Consider the following 19057-nt stretch of genomic DNA (forward strand, 5'->3'; position numbering starts at 1 on the left):
ACCTGCATCTCTGCTAAATGGCGGTTTATCGATCTGCAGGAGGTACACTACAATTAAGGTAGGATTATACCTCCTATGTCTGCTGTAATACTACAGTCTGCTGGGTAGAGTGTTAGCTCTCAAACCAAGTCCACTTCCCACCAAACACATGCTGTATTTACAAGGGGGACTTTTAGTGTCAGACAGATACTGACCATGTATGGAGGGGCCCATAATTCATACTGCCTCATAACGAGGAAAAAAGGGAACGTTTACTCACCATACCGAACCGACAGGCACCCTCTCTTCACAATACCCTCTCCACCGGGGTGGGGGGTTGTGGACCACTCCGGACGCCTCGACTCTCTGGTTCCTGGCGTCCAAGCGAGACTTTAACTCGCAAGGTCAGTCCCTCCAATGGGACTCCGTCGCGGCCGACCCAGCGCGGAGCTCTGGTCTGCACGCGCTCGTAGGCAGAAACCGGGGTGACCACTGGATCTCAACATCCAGCCCGTCGCCCGGCCCCGCATACTTACTTTTATGTGTCGCGGCCGACCAAGCGCAATGCAATGGTCTGCGCGCGCTCGTAGGCCGGCTGGGGTGACCACTAGTGTCGCCCAGTCCAGCGTATTTGCTTGAAGATCTCACAGGAAAAAACACTGGAGAAAAACTACCTAAAAAATATATTTTTTCTAAAAAGAAAAATCTTGCCAGGACCAGAGATCCCAGCAAGGAACTTAGGTCCTTACTCCTGACTAGACAGAAAAAAACTGATGCCTTGTAGCAGAGAGAGGGAGGATATACCCTCTGGGACTGCCCCTAGGGTGGAGCCAGAACGTTTTTTCTTTTCTGCCTAGTCCTACTCCTGCGGAGACAACATAACCCAGTTCTTGTGAATCAAGAAGACTACGTCTGTCAATGAGCGACAGAGAAAAACTGATTAGGGTGACTGTAGCTCCACTTTAAGGTAAAAAACCTTTTTGGTGCAAAAACCTTCCTGAGCCCCATCTCAAGTGATGTACATAAGAGCAGCTGCTCTCGCAGGTTTCTCATTCCTCATTAGCTCACACAGCAGGGGGAGCCACTGGCAGTGAGCCAATGAGGAGAGAGTGGGGGCGGAGCTGAGCCACCCTCTGTGTTTGAATGGACTATGTTCATTTACAATAGTTGTGTGTAGTTCCAGAGTGAGCCTGCTTTAATGCCCCCATAGCCAGGGCCACTGGCAGGGTAACGGAAAAAAAAAAAAAGAATATCGGGATGGCTCTGTGCAAAACCATTACACAGAGCAGGTAAGTAAAATATGTTTAACATGAATCACTTCAAAACTAACCAGTCAAGGGTAAGCTGAAAAAATGTTGACCTGGGGGGCAGAAATTATAAATATGGCCTAGCTGTGTTGGAAGAGCATCACCCTCTAGAGCTGCATGTGCCTTATTCTGCCTGCAGATGGAATGCTCTTCTGACTAGGGTCTGGCTAGGAGATGCAATGGAACCGTCGCATGCAATGAACAGGTCACTACAGTACAACACTCCAGCCACTGTGAAAATGTTTACGGAGTCCTTTAGCTCAGTGCCTGTTTTTACATTGGTGGTTTTTGATTTGGGTCAGTGGCTTCCCATAAAGAGTCGCCAAATTATTTAAAAAAAAAAAAAAAGAAGTATGGCCAAAGCTTTTCTAGGCATACTTCTCTTGCGGGTCACAGAAGTGCACTTACTTTTGGAGGAGCAGAGAGCGATCATGTGATTACTCAGCTCTGGTTTTGGTGCAGACCTGGGACAGCTGCAGCATGTACGCGAGTATGCAAGTTTACTTTTTTAAATTTCACACTTCTCCTTTAACATCCATTATATGCAATTTACCCAAGGAACGGTCAATGTGGCAATGCCCAGAGTATTTACTGACTTGGCCTCTTAGGTGGTTTTCTATTCATACATGGTTAAAAGGTTACGAAAGTTGTGCCATGTGACAATTTAAACTCCATTCACTCTAGTCCTAGGTTGTGCTAAAAAAGTTTAGCCCACCTGCTTACCAACTGTCCAACAAGAATGCCATTATTGGGAAGCAAGAATCACTCAATGGGCAGTGGGTCATCAGGGCTTAAAACAAAAGTCAAGTTTTCACATAGAAGTACATTTCTTAGCTGGTGTACCGAAGAGCACTTTCTTTTTCTAACGCTAAAATGAGCAGACAGGTTCACTTCAAAAGCAGTCATTCAGAAATGACTGCATACATCTTCAGCTATCTTATACAGCAGCCCAAGAGTAACAAAGCCCAGGAAGCTGTACTAAGCATATAACTTCAGCAAAGGAATTGACATATTGGACCATTCCCTGCCGTGCAACACAATTGGTCAAAGACCACCCAAGTTACTAGCTGGCAAATATTGAGGAGTGAAAGACTAAAGATGGAAGGCCAAGTGCCAAAATGTCATAAATTAATTGAGTATTTGCCTATCAGAGCACCTTTAGTTTCAATTGATGGGTGTTCCAATAAAGATATGATCAGACATCTCTGGGACTCGTGCTTCATTACAGATTCAGTTAATGGGAATCTTTTATATAGTGTCTACTGACTTTACAGCTCTGCAGATCCTTTACCTAGTGGATATCTGAACAATACAGTACAATCTGAAGGTAGATGCAAAAAAAAAAAAATTGTTACAGCAAGGCCAAACAGATTCAGAGTTTATTGCTAGCTACAGGAATAATTCAATGTATTCTTATGGCTGGATTTACAGATGGATGTGGATAGTTGTGCAATGACTGATCATCCATCCCTGACCTCCATGTGCCATTGCATATGTACACCTGCATACAGCTGTGCCTGTTATCAGGCTTTCATTGCTTTTATGAGCAGATGCAACTATCCACTTCCACCTATGAATCCAGCCATAAGAATACACTGGAATCTTGCAACAGCGGATGCTAAAATGCCATGTGAATGAGGCCTAAAAGCTACTCAATATGTACAGTATATTGTTTTAAGTATTGGTCCAATACCAGAGCTCTGTCCAAAGACCTGCACTGGGGGAAAAAAAAGCAATAAGGCACAACCACGGTGCTGCAAAAGGTGATGAAACAAAGTAACTAAAACATGCAATAAAAAATTTATATCAGGCTGATAACATACATCCCCAAAAAATTGTTAGTTATTCTATTTATTTTCATTGATTTTGGACCCGTGAGATATAAATACATAGCACTCTGTAAACAAACTGTACCTCCAACCTTATTTTATGACTCACAGCAAGAACAGTATCATTCCACAATCACAGACAATGAAAAATATCTAGCTTACCAGGTTTTTAAAAAGTGCAGTCAGTTCCTTAGTGAAGACAGAGAATTTCAGGAAAGCTGTCCCCAAGTCCGGGTCATCTCGGCAGACACAATTGCTTCCAAATTTTTCCAGTGCTTGTGTATACTGTTCTTCATTCTCAACGTGGGCTAAAGGGAAGCAACATAAGAATTCATTTAACAAAGGACTTTAGCAAGGACACATAAAACATTTCAAAGTCTACTATGAGGCTCTATGCAGCAGTTTATGGGTCGATGTAAGAATATAATGGGGATCCAGATAAAGTAGATTTTGGAATGAAATGCACTTTGCGTAAGGGCTACTTTTCAATCTTTTACAGAAGCAGGGCTTTGCTTTAAGTCCAAAAGACAACTTATAGTATACGAACATAAAATCATAAGAAAATAAATACTACCTGCCCTGTCCAAATCTTTAGCAACCTTCCAGCAATGCTAAACAGTGCCAATTCACCAATAATAGAACAGCTTCTTGAACAGGGTTTCGGAAAACCCTAGGGCTCCCCCAGAGGTAGCTAGGGGTTCCTTAAGCTAGGAGCAATTTCTAACTCTCACAAGCAATCACTGATACAAGTTTTTTTTTTTTTTTTTTTTTTTTTACAATTCAAACGGTTCCTTTATTGAATAAAGTGGAAAGACACATGTACAAATATAACAAATACAGAACAGATCAACAGGAAATACAGTATTGAGCAAATAATTCGCAGCAATACAAGACATTCATGTAGGAGAGAAAAACATTCAGCCCTCCCTCCACCCGGGAACACCCCAAGCAGAACCAGAGCCAGCAACCACACCTAACTCATAGGTGCCAGCCAGGGCTGCCAGACCCTGTCAAACTTCTTAGGACAATTTCGCAACATATAGATTAATTTATACAGTGGTAGGACAGCATCAATGGAGCGTTCCCAGGAGAGTACCGAGGGGGGGGGGGGCAATCCATTTCAAAATTATTTCCCTCTTAGCATAGTACAGCAGATAACCGAAGAGCAGTTTCGTGGGTCTAGGTCTCTGATCATCGTCCACAATACCCAGCAGGGCCAGCGCTGGCGAGACCAGGAGAGCCAAACCCAGTCTGTGATTAATAACATCAAAGACCTGCAACCAGTACTGCGCTATTACAGGGCATTCCCAAACCATATGTAAGAAAGTCCCTTCCAAGGTCAGACAGCGCGGGCACTTCGGAGATCTCTGGGGAAAGATCCTATGTAGTCTCTGGGGGGTGTAATAGATTCTGTGCAAGAATTTGGTCTGAATCAGTCTGTCCCTGGCAGATATCATTAATTTAGTACCGGTCTCAAAGCAATCCTCCCATTCCTCTCTAGATCCCAGAGCTTGTCCATACGGGGAGAGTGAGTGCACTACAGCGTGAGATAAAGGGATGAGAGCGGTTTGGCTACTACCTCATGAGCCAATAATTCCTCAACTGGGTCCATCTCCAGGGTCAACCCCTCAGGAAACTGGGCCCAGAGAGCATGCCTCAGCTGGAGGTATCGAAAGTACATCCATCTCGGCAGACCCCTCGTCCTACGGAGATCAGCAAAAGGGAGGACGGAACTCGCCGGGCAGACATCCCGGAGAGTCCGCACCTCATACCTAGCCCATATCTGAGGATCTTGCAAGGACCACAAATGTGGCAGGTTGGGGTTCCCCCATAAGGGGCATACAGGGGACCACGTGGTAGAGCTCAGAAATCGCTGACGCGCTGCCAACCATACCCGCAAGGTAACCCTAGTGGGCAGGAGAGCCGGCGTGCAAGCCGGCAGCCCCCTGTACACCAAGTTGCTAAGGCCCTGCAGGGAGCCAATCAAAGCCGCCTCCAAGCAAACAGCCGCATTTCCCCTCGATTGCGCATACCACCAGCCCACAGTAACCAGCACCACCGCCCAGTAGTAAGTCCGATAATCAGGCATGGCCAAACCTCCACAGTTAGTAGGAAGGCACAGGGTAGTCTTTGCCAAGCGGGGAGATCTCCCAGCCCAAACAAAGGAGCTCACAAGGCCATCAATGAGCTTAAAAAAAGAAAGAGGCAGCCAGGTCGGACAATTCCTAAAAAAATACAGAAACTTGGGCAAAAATATCATTTTGAGCAGGTTAATTCTCCCCATGAGATTGAGCGGGAGAGAGGCCCACAGTGCACAGCGCTCTCGAAGATGGGTGACAAGGTGGTCGAGGGTCAACGCTCTATAGGTGGCCGGATCCCTACGTACCTCCACACCTAGATAGCGGAATTGATCTACCCACCGCAGAGGGGTCACAGCAGCACCCGCCCTGGTCCCCCCGTCCAAGGGAAACAGGACCGACTTGGAGCAGTTGATCCCAATATCAGAGAAGCGGCCAAACTCGTCGAAGATCCCCAGGGCAGCCCGCAAGGAGGAGTCAGCATCCTGCAGGTATAGAAGAGCGTCATCTGCATACAGAGATATTTTCTCCTCCAGGGGGCCCACCCGCAGACCCACAACGGAAGGCGAGCTCCGGATCAAAATGGCTAGGGGTTCCAGTGCCAAACGCAAATAAGGAGGGCGAAAGCGGGCAGCCTTGCCGGGTGCCCCGCTGCAGTGGGAAGGATTCGGAAAGCCCCCCCGAAGTGCGGACCCTTGCTACCGGCGAGCGATACAGCATCTGTAGCCAGGTCAGAAATTTAGGACCAAAGCCAAAGCGCTGCAGCGTCGCCCACAGAAACCTCCATTCCACAGAGTCAAAAGTCTTCTCGGCATCGAGAGAGGCTATGACTCGTTGACCACTATTAGCATGGGCAGCCACTAGGTTGAGAAAGAGTCGGCGCAGGTTGATATCAGTCCACTTCCCTGGCATAAAACCCGTTTGGTCAGCCTGCACCAGCACATCAAGCACCCCAGCGAGCCTGCGTGCCAGCACCTTTGCTAAAATCTTGGCATCAACGTTAATTAGCAAAATTGGCCTGTAAGAAGCACAGTCCTCCGGATCCTTCCCAGGTTTGGGAACTAGTACAATGACCGCCTCCATCATAGAGGGCGGAAGAGAGCCGTGGGAGAAGCTGTGCCCAAACAGGGTGACCAAACGGGGGGCCAAAATATCTCGATATACCGTGTACACTTCCGTGGGGAGACCATCCACTCCAGGGGTTTAACCAGACTGCAAGAGGCCGAGGGCCTCCTGCACCTCTTCCAATGTGACATCTGCCTCCAACAATTGCCTGTCTTCTACCTCCAATACGGGGAAGTCCACCCCATCCAAGTATGAACCCAAGTCACTGCCAGAGTAAGCTGCCCGGGAGGAGTCACTGATACAAGTTTAGTTTAAGTTTCTGTATTGGTAAGGGGATATTAATCCTACTGACCACCATTTAGGTAACATTAAGTATTTCCAAGTAATACAAAAGCCTACTACAAAACATGTGGCTGAGATGGTCAGATAACTGTCTCCGGATACATTTATGCTTATAATAGTACAGTAATCAAAGTCAAGATAGTATCCACTGATCCTAAGGTCATCTGTAGTAGGTGGTCTGTTTTTAAGGACTGCTAAAGTAAGAAGCATTTCCAATTACCACCAATGTAAGAATTATTCTCACTGACCACCAGTGTAAAGCGTCCATTCTCCTATTGACCATCATTGTAAGGGGGGCCCTTCTGCCAATGATCAATATACCGGGTCAGTTTTCCACCCATTACCAATGTAAGAGGTCCTTCTCCACTGAACACCCAAGTAAACTGGCAATACACCCCTGACCACCACTGTAAAGGAGGCATTTTAGATCACAAATGTAACGGGACACTTCACTACAATTTTTAGTATCTTATTTCTTCAGCTCTTGGTGTCAATATACCACATTTCTTTTTCTTTTATTTATGCTTATATCTCAACTTAATATCCACACTAATGACCAATGCACCCTGGGCTGCGGATACAGTACTTATTGGCTAAGGGTTCCCTTGGACCTGAAAGGTATTTTAAGGGTTCCTCAGTGTTAAAAAGGCTGAGACCCGGACACCATTTTTGCATAGACTAGGTGACACACTGCAGAAGAAGAGAAGAACAATGATTCAATCAGTGTATTTCACATCACTATTTACCTTGTTTTATTTAAAAAAATTTTACTAGCATGACGTTCAAGTTCTTAGAGATGGAGTTCATACATTATGTATTCCAAAAGAGATACAGAAATAAATTACACTCACTATCACTGGTTACTTTTCGTACCAAATGTTAAGACTTCAGAATACTCTAGATCAGAACTCGACAACACGTCAATCACTATCAACCTGTCGATTGCTGGTTGTTGAGGAGTAGATTGTGTCCCTTCCTTGCCGACCCCTGAAACCTTTACAGGTGCAAAGGAGACATTTACAGGAACCAATCCTCTTTCCTCCTGCAGAAGCTAAAACGCAGCTTCTCCTCCTCTTCCACCCACCAGCATTAAGCTGCTGCCAGAGGAAAGGGGATTGGTTCCTGTGAATGCCATCCCTGCTGGCACTCCTGTCCAGGTTCCGCTTTTCTGCTGCCCAGGCCCCCTGTGTGCTTTCCTCACTCATTATGTTTACTATGCTTCAGTTTGTGATTTAACAGGAAGCTCTGTACAGAGCTATTTCTGTTCATCCACTCTGTGCAGCTGAGGCTGCGAAGATAGAGGTTGAAGAATATATTCTCAATCTCATTTCTTTTCCTCAAATGTGAGACATCAGGGGTCTGTTTAAACCCCTGATATTTTACCAAAACCTCTCAACAGGGCTGCTAGAAAATCAACTACTGACTGACACCGTCCACTGCCCTACTGACCCTGTTCACTACTCTATACTCTGTAGACGGACACAGCCCACTTTTAATGTAGGCCATGTTTATATTTTACGGAAATATTTTATTATATTTTCCTAAGCTTATCGTACGAATAAGTTAGTAAAAAAAAAAAAAAAAGCACTGAACACCGGTGATTTTTGATCTTTTTCTGTTGTTCAGGTAGATCTCTACTTCTTAAAAGGTTTCCTAGCCCTGCTCTAGATCTTTACATTTTTTTTATTGCTGGCAGAAATATGATTTAACAATTGGTGTATATGAAATGTAAAAAATTGGTTATGCCACTAAACCTATTAATATAGCATCAGGTTTTAAAACACTAAAGATATCTGATGGAGCATTTGGAAAGCCTTGATAGCCAGAATATTCTGTTCTACAATCTCCATTTTTGTATCATGTAGGTAGAAAACTCAGACCATCACAATTACTTTGAATGCTTAAAAACAGCCTCCAACAAAATGTAAAGGAAAATTATGCTTGGCCCTGCCCTGCTTGGGCCATTCTTGCCAGTCGTAGGTGCAATACATCCATCAACTTGTACATCAGAAGCCCCAGAGAGTTCAAGTGTTACTTAACCCACAACATTAAAATTAGCCTGTATTTGCAATAAAGCATGCTTGTTATACTGTGGAACCTGAGGGGTTAATCCTCTGCGTTGCGTTAAAAGGCGGTTTGATCTGGTCTTCTCTGATCCTCTCCTTTATCCACTGTCGCCAATCCATCTACTGATAGCACAGAGCCCTAGGAGGCATTCTGCACATTCTCAGTTCAGTGTGTATTGCTACAGGAGGTTTTTTTTTTTTTTTTTTTTTTTTTAGGGGGGGGGGGGGGCATGTGATCAGCACAGGGACACAGTGAAGGGACTCTGCTGTGGCTGGCTGGTTGGCACAGGGGCTGTGGGTGGGTGGCTGCTGGCTGGCGTGTCCTCCGTGGCGTGCACTGTCCAAAACGAGAGGGGGGTGGCCTAAGAAGCCAGAGCGTGCAGGCCCAGTGTGCGGAGGCACATGGCGCAACATACGCAATGACGTGTGCTCGGCGCACTATATCGGTCATATCGGCAAGTTTTCTGACCGATACTTCCAAAAACAGGGAATATCGGCATCCGATGATAGACGCCCCCCCCCCCCCCCCCCGATAATCAATCGATCCCTAGTATTCCCAGCCTTTACCATGACACTCAAAATTGAGCTCAGGTGCATTCTGTTTCCGCCGCTCATCCTTGAGAGGTTTCTACAACTTGATCGAAGTCCACCTGTGGTAAATTCAGTTGATTGGACATGATTTGGAAAGGCACAGACCTGTCTACAGTGTATAAGGTCCCACAGGTAAAGCATGTCCGAGCACAAACTAAGCCATGAAGTCCAGGGAATTTTCTGTAGACCTTTGAGACAGGATTGTATCGAGGCACAGATCTAAGGGAAGGGTACAGAAAAATGTCTGCAGCATTGAAGGTCCTAATGAGCACGAGGTCCTCCATCATCCATAACTGGGAAAAGTTTTGAACCACCAGGACTTTTCCTAGAGCGAGCCGCCTGGCCAAACTGAGCGATCGGGGAGAGGGGCCTTAGTCCCGATGGTCACTCTGACAGAGCTCTAGCGTTTCACTGTAGAGAGAGGAGAACCTTCCAGAAGAACAACCATCTCTGCAGCACTCAACAAATCAGGCCTGTATGGTAGAGTGGCCAGACAGAAGCCACTCCTCAGGAAAAAGCACATGACAGCCCGCCTGCAGTTTGCCAAAAAGCACCTGAAGGACTCTTAGATCATGAGAAATAAAATTCTCTGGTTTGATGAAACAAAGACTGAACTCGTTGGCCTGAATGGCAAGTATCATGTCTGGAGGAAACCAGGCACTGCTCATCACCTGGCCAATACCATCCCTACAGTGAAGCATGGTGGTGGCAGCATCATGCTGTGGGGATGTTTTTTCAGTGGCAGGAACTGGGAGACTAGTTAGGATCAAGGGAAAGATGAATGCAGAAATGTAAAGAGACATCCTTGATGAAAACCTGCCCTAGAGGGCTCTGGACCTCAGACTGGGGCAAAAGTTCATCTTCCAACAGGACAAGGACCCTAAGCACACAGCCAAGATAACAAAGGAGTGGCTATGGGACAACTCTTTGAATGTCCTTGAGTGGCCCAGCCAGAGCCCAGACTTGAAACCGATTGAACATCTATGGAGAGATCTGAAAATGTCTGTGCACTGACACTCTCCATCAAACCTGATGGAGCTTCATAGGTCTTGCAAAAAAGAATTGGAGAAACTGCCCAAAAATAGGTGCACCAACCTTCTAGCATCATACTCAAAAAAAGACATGAGTCTGTAATTGGTGCCAAAGGTGCTTCAAATAAGTATTGAGCAAAGGCTGTGAATACTTATGTACATGGTATTTGTTTTTATTAGTAATAAACTTGCAAAGATTTCAAACAAACCTTTCATGTTGTCATTACGGGGTATTGTTTCTAGAATTTTAAGGAAAATAATGAATTTAACTTATTTTGGAATAAGGCTGTAACGTAACAAAATGTGGAAAAAGTGAAGCGCTGTGAATACTTCCTGGATGCACTGTGTAGTGAATGGAGGGTCCTGGGTTTAGTAACACTTTAGGCCAGTAACAGAAAGCTCAAATTCTGGACAATTCCAACTGAATTAGCCAAAATGTGAGCGATAGGTGTCCCACCAAGTTGACTAAGCTGGGTGGGAAAATGACCATCTTAAAGCAGAACTCCAGCTTTTCCTCCCCAAAACAACAGATGCATTGTGCATGTAAATGAATCACAGCCCAGCTTTCATTTTATCTGTATCTTACCCTATTTAGCAGTAAAAAGCAAGTTTGTGTGTCTGTAATGTCACTCGTTCTCCTTGCTGAATTTCAGAGTTCTCTGACTTCCTGTTTGCTTCCTTTACCAGTCCTGATACTACATGCCCCATCATGCTTTGAGCCTCTGTAGTTTCAGGGCAGGCTATGGGAGCCACTTGTAGCAGTTCTGGGAGTTGATGTGGGTGGGTCTAAATGCAGGTCACTCTTCAGTCTGCAAAGCAGGTGTAAAGGTGTCATTCCTATTTTGCAGCATGCCAAAGCATAATGGCTTACTGCAAGACTACAGAGGAAGGGCTATGGGAGGGTATTATTAAAGTGGAGTTCCACCCATTTTTAATAACTTGGATTACATAGATGTATGTAATCCCCTTTAAAACTACTTTTACCGATGGAAACTTTTTTTTTTTTTTGCTAGGAAATACCTTATTTTCTTCTTTATTCATCCTCTCCTCACTTCCGGGTCCGGCCGCTGATCGGTGATTACGTCATTCGGCGATTCGCAAAGGGCTGCTGGGATGTATCTCACGGGATGAAATCTCGCATTATTACACAGGTGTCCTGAGCTGTACTGTATGTATTGGATTGAGGCTGTGCTCTGCCCCGCCTCCTCTCAGTGAGCTCAGTGAGGATATAATGTTTTCAGTCCTCGCTCACTGAGAGGAGGCGGGGCGGATGCGGGGCAGAGCACGGCCTCAATCCAATACATACAGTACAGCTCAGAACACCTGTGTAATAATGCAAGATTTCATTCCATGAAATACATCCCAGCAGCCCTTGCGAATCGCTGAATGACGTAATCGCCGATCGGCGGCCGGACCCGGAAGTGAGTAGAGGATGAATAAATTAGAAAATAAGGTATTTCCTAGCAAAAAAAAAAAAAAAAAAAGTTTCCATTGGTAAAAGTAGTTTTACCAACAACATATGGATGGAAAACCAACTTATGGAGCAGGCAGGCTGCACTCCCTTTATTGGTCTAAAGATTTAATCATCATCATCATACTGATAAAAAAAACTTTAGGGTTGGCAATTTTTACAAGCTTGCTTGGAACAATGTAAGTATGCATGCGCCTGGCTAATCCTTGTGGAAGCTGGAAATCACTGTAGTATGCACCATTACTACAGTGATTCCAACTAGCTTCTGGGTCCCATGCTAAATGCTGCCCTGCTCTTTACTTTACACAGGAGGTTTCCATCTTTGCACAGGCACCATTCACTCCACTTGGGATTTTTGTTAAAGAATGCAAAGCATTCGCTGACTGGATGAGAGGGAGAGGCAGGGTGGTGACATAATCCTCACTTCAACCAACCAGAGAACCTTTTGAATTCATTGAAAAAAAATGCAACATATTCTCTGAATGGCACCCGTGCCGAGTTGGTGACCTCCTGTGTTCATTGAGCAGCAGGACAGTTACTTAGCGCAGGTCCCAGAAGCCAGCAGGCATCTTTAATACAGGGATTTCCAGCTTTCACAGGGATCGGCCAGGTATTAGTCCAAGCTTAATTAATGTAACTATATAAAACTGACGTGCCTAAAATTTAACTTTAAAATGTTATATCTAGATTTGCAAAGGACAGCACTGGATTTCTGGTAGGGTCAACAGGTATTCTTTGGTACTTCTTGAAGAGATATGACACATCACTTTCAATAGTGTATTTAACAGAGCAAGAGGGAGCAAAAAAAAAAAAAAAGAGAATTTCATGAGTTATTTACACTTTACCCATCGTAAGGACCTGCATATACATGTAGTAAGGACTTCAGCAGATTAATTAAAGGGTCAATGTGTGTGTATATATATATATATATATATATATATATATATATATATATATATATATATATATATATATATATATATATATATATATATATATATATATATATTTTTTTTTTTTTTACCGTAAATAAAAACAAAAACTATGTGATTTAAGACTATACCAAGAATGTATATTTTGATGTAAAGGTGTCCCATGTTCCAATCTTAGAAAGGCACACATTTAGGTTGGAAAAAATATCCCAAAGATGATCCCGAGTAAGGCAAACAATCCTTATGAAACATGGTATGACTCGTTTCAGCAGAGAAAACAATTCCTTTCTGATCCTTAAAGCTCGGATAATGTGGATTTGGAGCTCTGACTTTGTAATCTGCACGTCTGTTCGGAGTCAGAGACTCAGAAAATACTGAAGCCAGTGCCAACTAGGCAACTGCCATTTTCATAAAGACAAATGTCAGCCTCCATTTTTCCCCTTGGCATGGGTTTTCTTAAGCCATAATTCACATTTAGTGTTTCGCGAAGGCATACAAAATTGCATAGATGACTTTTTTTGTTTATTTGAATGGGCTGCCCTACGCACAACAAAGTAGCTCATACACCTATTTTAGGGTGGAGCTTCATTTTTTTTACACTTTTGGGGTGCTAATAACAATGAATGGCAACGCAAATACATCCCCATTTTTTAAGCATTTCATAAACATGCCTAAAACTGTCCAATTTTGCACATTTTTGCAAAACACTAAGGAGCTGATTTATGAAAACTGGTGACTGCAAAACCAAGTGCAGCTGTGCATGGTAACCAATTAGCTTCAAACTTCAGCTTGTTCAATTAGGTTTTGACAAAAACAACTGGAAGCTGGTTGGTCTCTATGGTCTCTATGCAGAGCTGCACCAGAGTTTTAGTAAATGAATCCCTCAGCGCGTTCACACACACACACACACATATATATATATATATATACACACATACACACACATATATATATATATATATATATATATACATATACATACACACACACACACACACAATGCGGGAACCCTGCAAATCCACTGCGGGTTCCCACATCACATTCAGATCGCAGGCAGTTCACACTGTCATTAGCGAATCGCTGGGGGTGTCAATACAAAGTTAACGACACCCCCAGATCAGTTTGCATATCGCAGTGCGAACGGTCAGTTCGAATATGAATTGGAGCTTATTCTGCTGCGGACCCAGAAAAGAGTCCTGTGCGTGTTGTGTCCAAATCCAATGCAAATTCAGCCATACAATCTGTATGGCTGAATTCGCATCGCAAAGACATTGCATGTGATTTTCAGAGAAGTGCGCTCCGAATGACATGCGATGTCAGTCCCAGTTCACATCAGTGCGATGACAAAGTGTGAATGCAGGCTTGTGGATCTGTAGCTTGGCTGCAAGACCTAGCTCTTGCCAAAGCGTGCAAGTATGTCTTCCTTGTACTAAGCTGTATAAGGAAACCTGCAATGCCGAAGCACAAAATACTGTAGAAATGCAGAGAAAATAAGTAGAAAAAACTGCATAACTTCTTCACTTTTCAACTTTCCCTCATAGACCTTGTTTGTGTGAATGTGGTAGGAACATCAGAATACACCTAGTTCAGGAAGTAGCTGGTTAGTCTAGTAGTATGGGTTTGAATTGCAGGATTACACTGTCAAAGACAGCCTGAGAACATACTCTATGCCGAGAGGAACCTGTATGATCATGCTTGTTATGGGTTTGAGAAAACTATTTAAATCTCATCTCCAGTAAGAGAAAAAGCCCTTCCTGCACTGAATATATCTTATTTTATTTTAAGAGAATTATCCTAAACTATCTGCACAAGCCTCAACGTAAACTACACTCCCTTTACCGTCCCTGATTAAAGTGATCGTAAACTCGCATTTTGATTTTTACCTACAGATAAGCTTAGAATAAAGCTAATCTGTAGGTAAAATAAATATCTCCAAAATGTGAACCATTTAGCAGATATTCTAGTGAGCAACAGCAAGTGACGTCACTGGCGCATGCGTTCTCAAGGAACGGCAAACTTGTGCCATTCTCTCAGAGCTGTGTGCCAAGACTACCAAGGGAGTGGGAGTGATGTCATCACGGCTTGGCGATTCAAGCAACCGCAGCCCGTGAACTCAGAAGTTAGACCAGGTAAAGATGGAAGCCTCTGCAGCAGTGACCGTGTGCCGCTGGAGGGCTTTGTTTCAAGGCAAATCTTTCATAATGTGCTAGTTTTTAGTGTATACTAGCACATTGTGATATTGCTTGCAGAAGGAAAACTTTTTTTTCTCTCTCCTTTTCCTAAAGTTTACTACGCTTTAAGCCAAATCCTTCTTCATTTGTCTCTCACACGCCCCCCCTTCAAGGCACTGCAGCTTACATAAGGAGGGTTCCAGCAGCAGCAGAGAGGCAGTGCTGTCCATCTAGAAATCAGTGGGCCAGGACTAGGTGTGGTCAGGTGCTGATTGACAAGCTACAGGCTTGTGAATTAGCAGTTATAACTGATAGCCATGCCCCCCTTGCAACATGTATTCAATACACTGTAGTGTAAGCATACACAGCCCACAAGAGTGTGGCAATTCTGCTCTGAATTCAGTGCAGCATTGTTGCCACCCCATCACAGAAAGCTGCATTAGGTGGACTTCACTAGCAAACTAAACAGGTCTTTGTGGGACTTTGCTGGGGGACTACGAGAAAACCAAATGCACGTGCACTACTTTTATAAAAAAAAAAAATGCTTTATGATTTTATTACACGGTCACTTAGACAAATCCTTATTTAATATTTAAAGATACCAGCATAGTTTTAAGTGACGAGTGTCATGCCAGCATCTTAAATTGCCCATGAAGTATATGATTAATTTATGAACTCGCATCGCTCAGTCTGCTGTCTGGGTATGACACATCTCTGACACACGTAAGCGCTTGAATAAATAATCGTGATTGGCGAGGCCATGCTATTTTTAACGTGGAGTAGTAGTGAAATAAGCATGTCTCCAGGGTCCCAGGAGAGAACAAGTGCAGGAAGAAATAACAGGGGCAATGAATGTAGGATCCATTAAAAGAAAATAATTATAAATTTTAAAACCAAAGTGAACTTTAGGGTTAAATCGGACAAATACTATTCAGATGCATCAAATTAAAAGGTGTTCAAAATCTTTGGTTCTAATCCTGTCGCTGGCCAGAAATCGCCAATGGCAGAATCGCTATCCAGGACAGTGAAACGCTCATTTGATTGTATATGTTCCTCCCCCAGATGGATGAGTGGGGCATCGCTCTCTTAGAGTTGACTTAAGCCGACTACACATGGATAAAAATGAAGCTTGTTGACCATGAACCGGCCAAATTTGGATCCATGTATGGGCACCCTGGTTGTACAGAAGTTGATTTATTGATAGACTTGCATACAACCAGCCTGTCTAGTTTTTCCCAAACGTTTAGTGCCGCCAGCTATAGCCGGCAACATTGATCATTTTGTTTTGCTGGCAGAGAACGATTCCCGCAAGGAGAACTCAATAGCGTTGCAGGAGGGATTCTTTCATCAACACTGACTGTGTTGATGGAGGAATGAAGCAATTTTCTTTCCTTGCACCTGTGGTGGAAGAAAAGAAAATTGCATAACATACAGTATGGCCTGTTAGTTAGCAGCTTTTTGTCAGAGAGGGAGCGATGGCAACCAGTGAAGGAGCAACATGCCCGAACATTCTTGCGCTCCAGTCACTGGAGAGTCGTTATTGTAACAAGATCCTTACAATATGTCAGGGGTGTCCAAACTACGGCCCTCCTGCTGTTGCGGAACTACACGTCCCATGAGGCATTGTAAAGCTCTGACATTCACAGACATAACTAGGCATGATGGGAATTGTAGTTCCTGAACAGCTGGAGGGCCATAGTTTGGACAACCATGCAATATGTTTTCATTTTGAAAGCAGCAACATCCTAAATAGTAAAGCCTGTGTCCTGCTAGCATGCTGCAAAGGGCCCCTACTTCTAACTGCTCATAAGTATGTAGGAGTCATCCATCTTACTGAATAAGTGCATTACAGTCCAGCCAGGCGTGCTTCCCATCAGCTGCCTCTCTATAATGGAGAAGCCTCATTCACATATTTGCATTTGAAAACGTGTTATAAAGAAACACGTTAAAGCTGCTCTGCAACATGTAGCTTTTTCAAAAGCAAGGATTGTGTCCCACCTCTTGAAATATTAATGAACTTTTTCTACTAACTAAATGTTCCCCCACCACCTCCTTCCTTGCCTTAACCGTGAAACCAGTTAGAACTTTCATCTATAGTCCTCCATTTACATCAAAAAGGAACTCCCTCACCACCAGTAAAATGACTGACCGATTCTTACTGGCGCTACACTAACCTAAAACATTACTATATAATGATGTCCTACAGTGCCTGGCCACAGACCTCCATCAGTGGCTAATGCAGACATTGTAGGAATGGTTTATTGGCACTACAGATTACATTTTCGTACCAGTCCATAGAACATTTTACATCATACTGGTGCCAATAGGCAGAGCTCTTTAAAAATTGATTTGGGGAGCCATGTCCTCTACTAGTGTTGGTCCACTGTGTTTTATCAATTCTAAAGTCAGCGTAGCCCTCTACTAAAATTCTAAAGCACTTCATGCTTCCCTCTGCTGACAAGTTTTTTTGGAGATGCTGATTTCATTTTCCATCAGGACTTGGCACCTGCCCACCCTGCCAAAAGTACCAATACCTGGTTTAATGAATCATGGTATCACTGCGCTTGATTGGCCAGCAAACTAACCTGACCTAAACCCCATAGATAATCTGGGGTGGTGTCAAGAGGAAGATGAGACACCAAACCCAACAATGCAGATGAGCTGAAGGCTGCTATCAAAGCAACCTGGGCTTCTATAACACCTCAGCAGTGCCACAGGCTGATCGTCTCCATGATACGCCACATTGATGCAGTAATTCAAAGGAGCCCAACCAAGTATTGAGTGTATACTATTACTGCACATGGACATACTTTTCAGTAAGCCTACATTTCTATAATAAAAATTATTAATTTTTTTTTTTTTATTGTTCTAATGTAATATTTAAATTTTCTGAGATACTGAATTTTGGGTTTTCACTAGCTGTAAGCCATAATTATCTAAATTAAAAGAAAGAAATTCTTGAAATATATCACTCTGTGTGTAACGCATCTATATACAGTGGGTACGGAAAGTATTCAGCCCCCCTTAAATTTTTCACTCTTTGTTATATTGCAGCCATTTGCTAAAATCATTTAAGTTCATTCTTCTTCCTCATGAATGTACACATAGCACCCCATACTGACAGAAAAACACAGAATTGTTGACATTGTTGCAGATTTATTAAAAAAGAAAAACTGAAATATCACATGGTCCTAAGTATTCAGACCCTTTGCTCAGTATTTAGTAGAAGCCCCCTTTTGATCTAATACAGCCAGGAGTCTTTTTGGGAAAGATGCAACAAGTCTTTCACACCTGGATTTGGGGATCCTCTGCCATTCCTCCTTGCAGATCCTCTCCAGTTCTGTCAGGTTGGATGGTAAACGTTGGTGGACAGCCATTTTTAGGTCTCTCCAGAGATGCTCAATTGGGTTTAAGTCAGGGATCTGGCTGGGCCATTCAAGAACAGTCACGGAGTTGTTGTGAAGCCACTCCTTCCTTATTTTAGCTGTGTGCTTAGGGTCATTGCCTTGTTGGAAGGTAAACCTTCGGCCCAGTCTGAGGTCCAGAGCACTCTGGAGAAGGTTTTTGTCCAGGATATCCCTGTACTTGGCCGCATTCATCTTTCCCTCGATTGCAACCAGTCGTCCTGTCCCTGCAGCTGAAAAACACCCCCACAGCATGATGCTGCCACCACCATGCTTCACTGTTGGGACTGTATTGGACAGGTGATGAGCAGTGCCTGGTTTTCTCCACACATACCGCTTAGAATTAAGGCCAAAAAGTTCTATTTTGGTCTCATTAGACCAGAGAATCTTATTTCTCACCATCTTGGAGTCCTTCAGGTGTTTTTTTAGCAAACTCCATGCGGGCTTTCATGTGTCTTACACTGAGGAGAGGCTTCCGTCGGGCCACTCTGCCATAAAGCCCCGACTGGTGGAGGGCTGCAGTGATGGTTGACTTTCTACAACTTTCTCCCATCTCCTGACTGCATCTCTGGAGCTCAGCCACAGTGATCTTTGGGTTCTTCTTTACCTCTCTCACCAAGGCTCTCCTCCCCCGATAGCTCAGTTTGGCCGGACGGCCAGCTCTAGGAAGGGTTCTGGTCGTCCCAAACGTCTTCCATTTGAGGATTATGGAGGCCACTGTGCTCTTAGGAACCTTAAGTGCAGCAGAAATCTTTTTGTAACCTTGGCCAGATCTGTGCCTTGCCACAATT

General features: G+C 43.9%; 1 protein-coding gene across 2 annotated transcripts in view; it reads right to left on the bottom strand.

Moving 5' to 3' along the window:
- Positions 1-19057, bottom strand: part of ASAP2 (ArfGAP with SH3 domain, ankyrin repeat and PH domain 2) — a 460853-nt gene that overhangs the window by 319035 nt on the left and 122761 nt on the right. For both annotated transcript variants that reach the window (XM_082252497.1, XM_082252496.1), the window contains exon 3: positions 3278-3423. In XM_082252497.1, coding sequence (XP_082108623.1) covers positions 3278-3423 — 146 coding nt within the window. The remainder of the gene's footprint in view (positions 1-3277; positions 3424-19057) is intronic.

Source organism: Pelophylax lessonae (assembly GCF_965119305.1).
Source record: "Pelophylax lessonae genome assembly, chromosome: 3".
Classification (NCBI taxonomy): domain Eukaryota; kingdom Metazoa; phylum Chordata; class Amphibia; order Anura; family Ranidae; genus Pelophylax; species Pelophylax lessonae.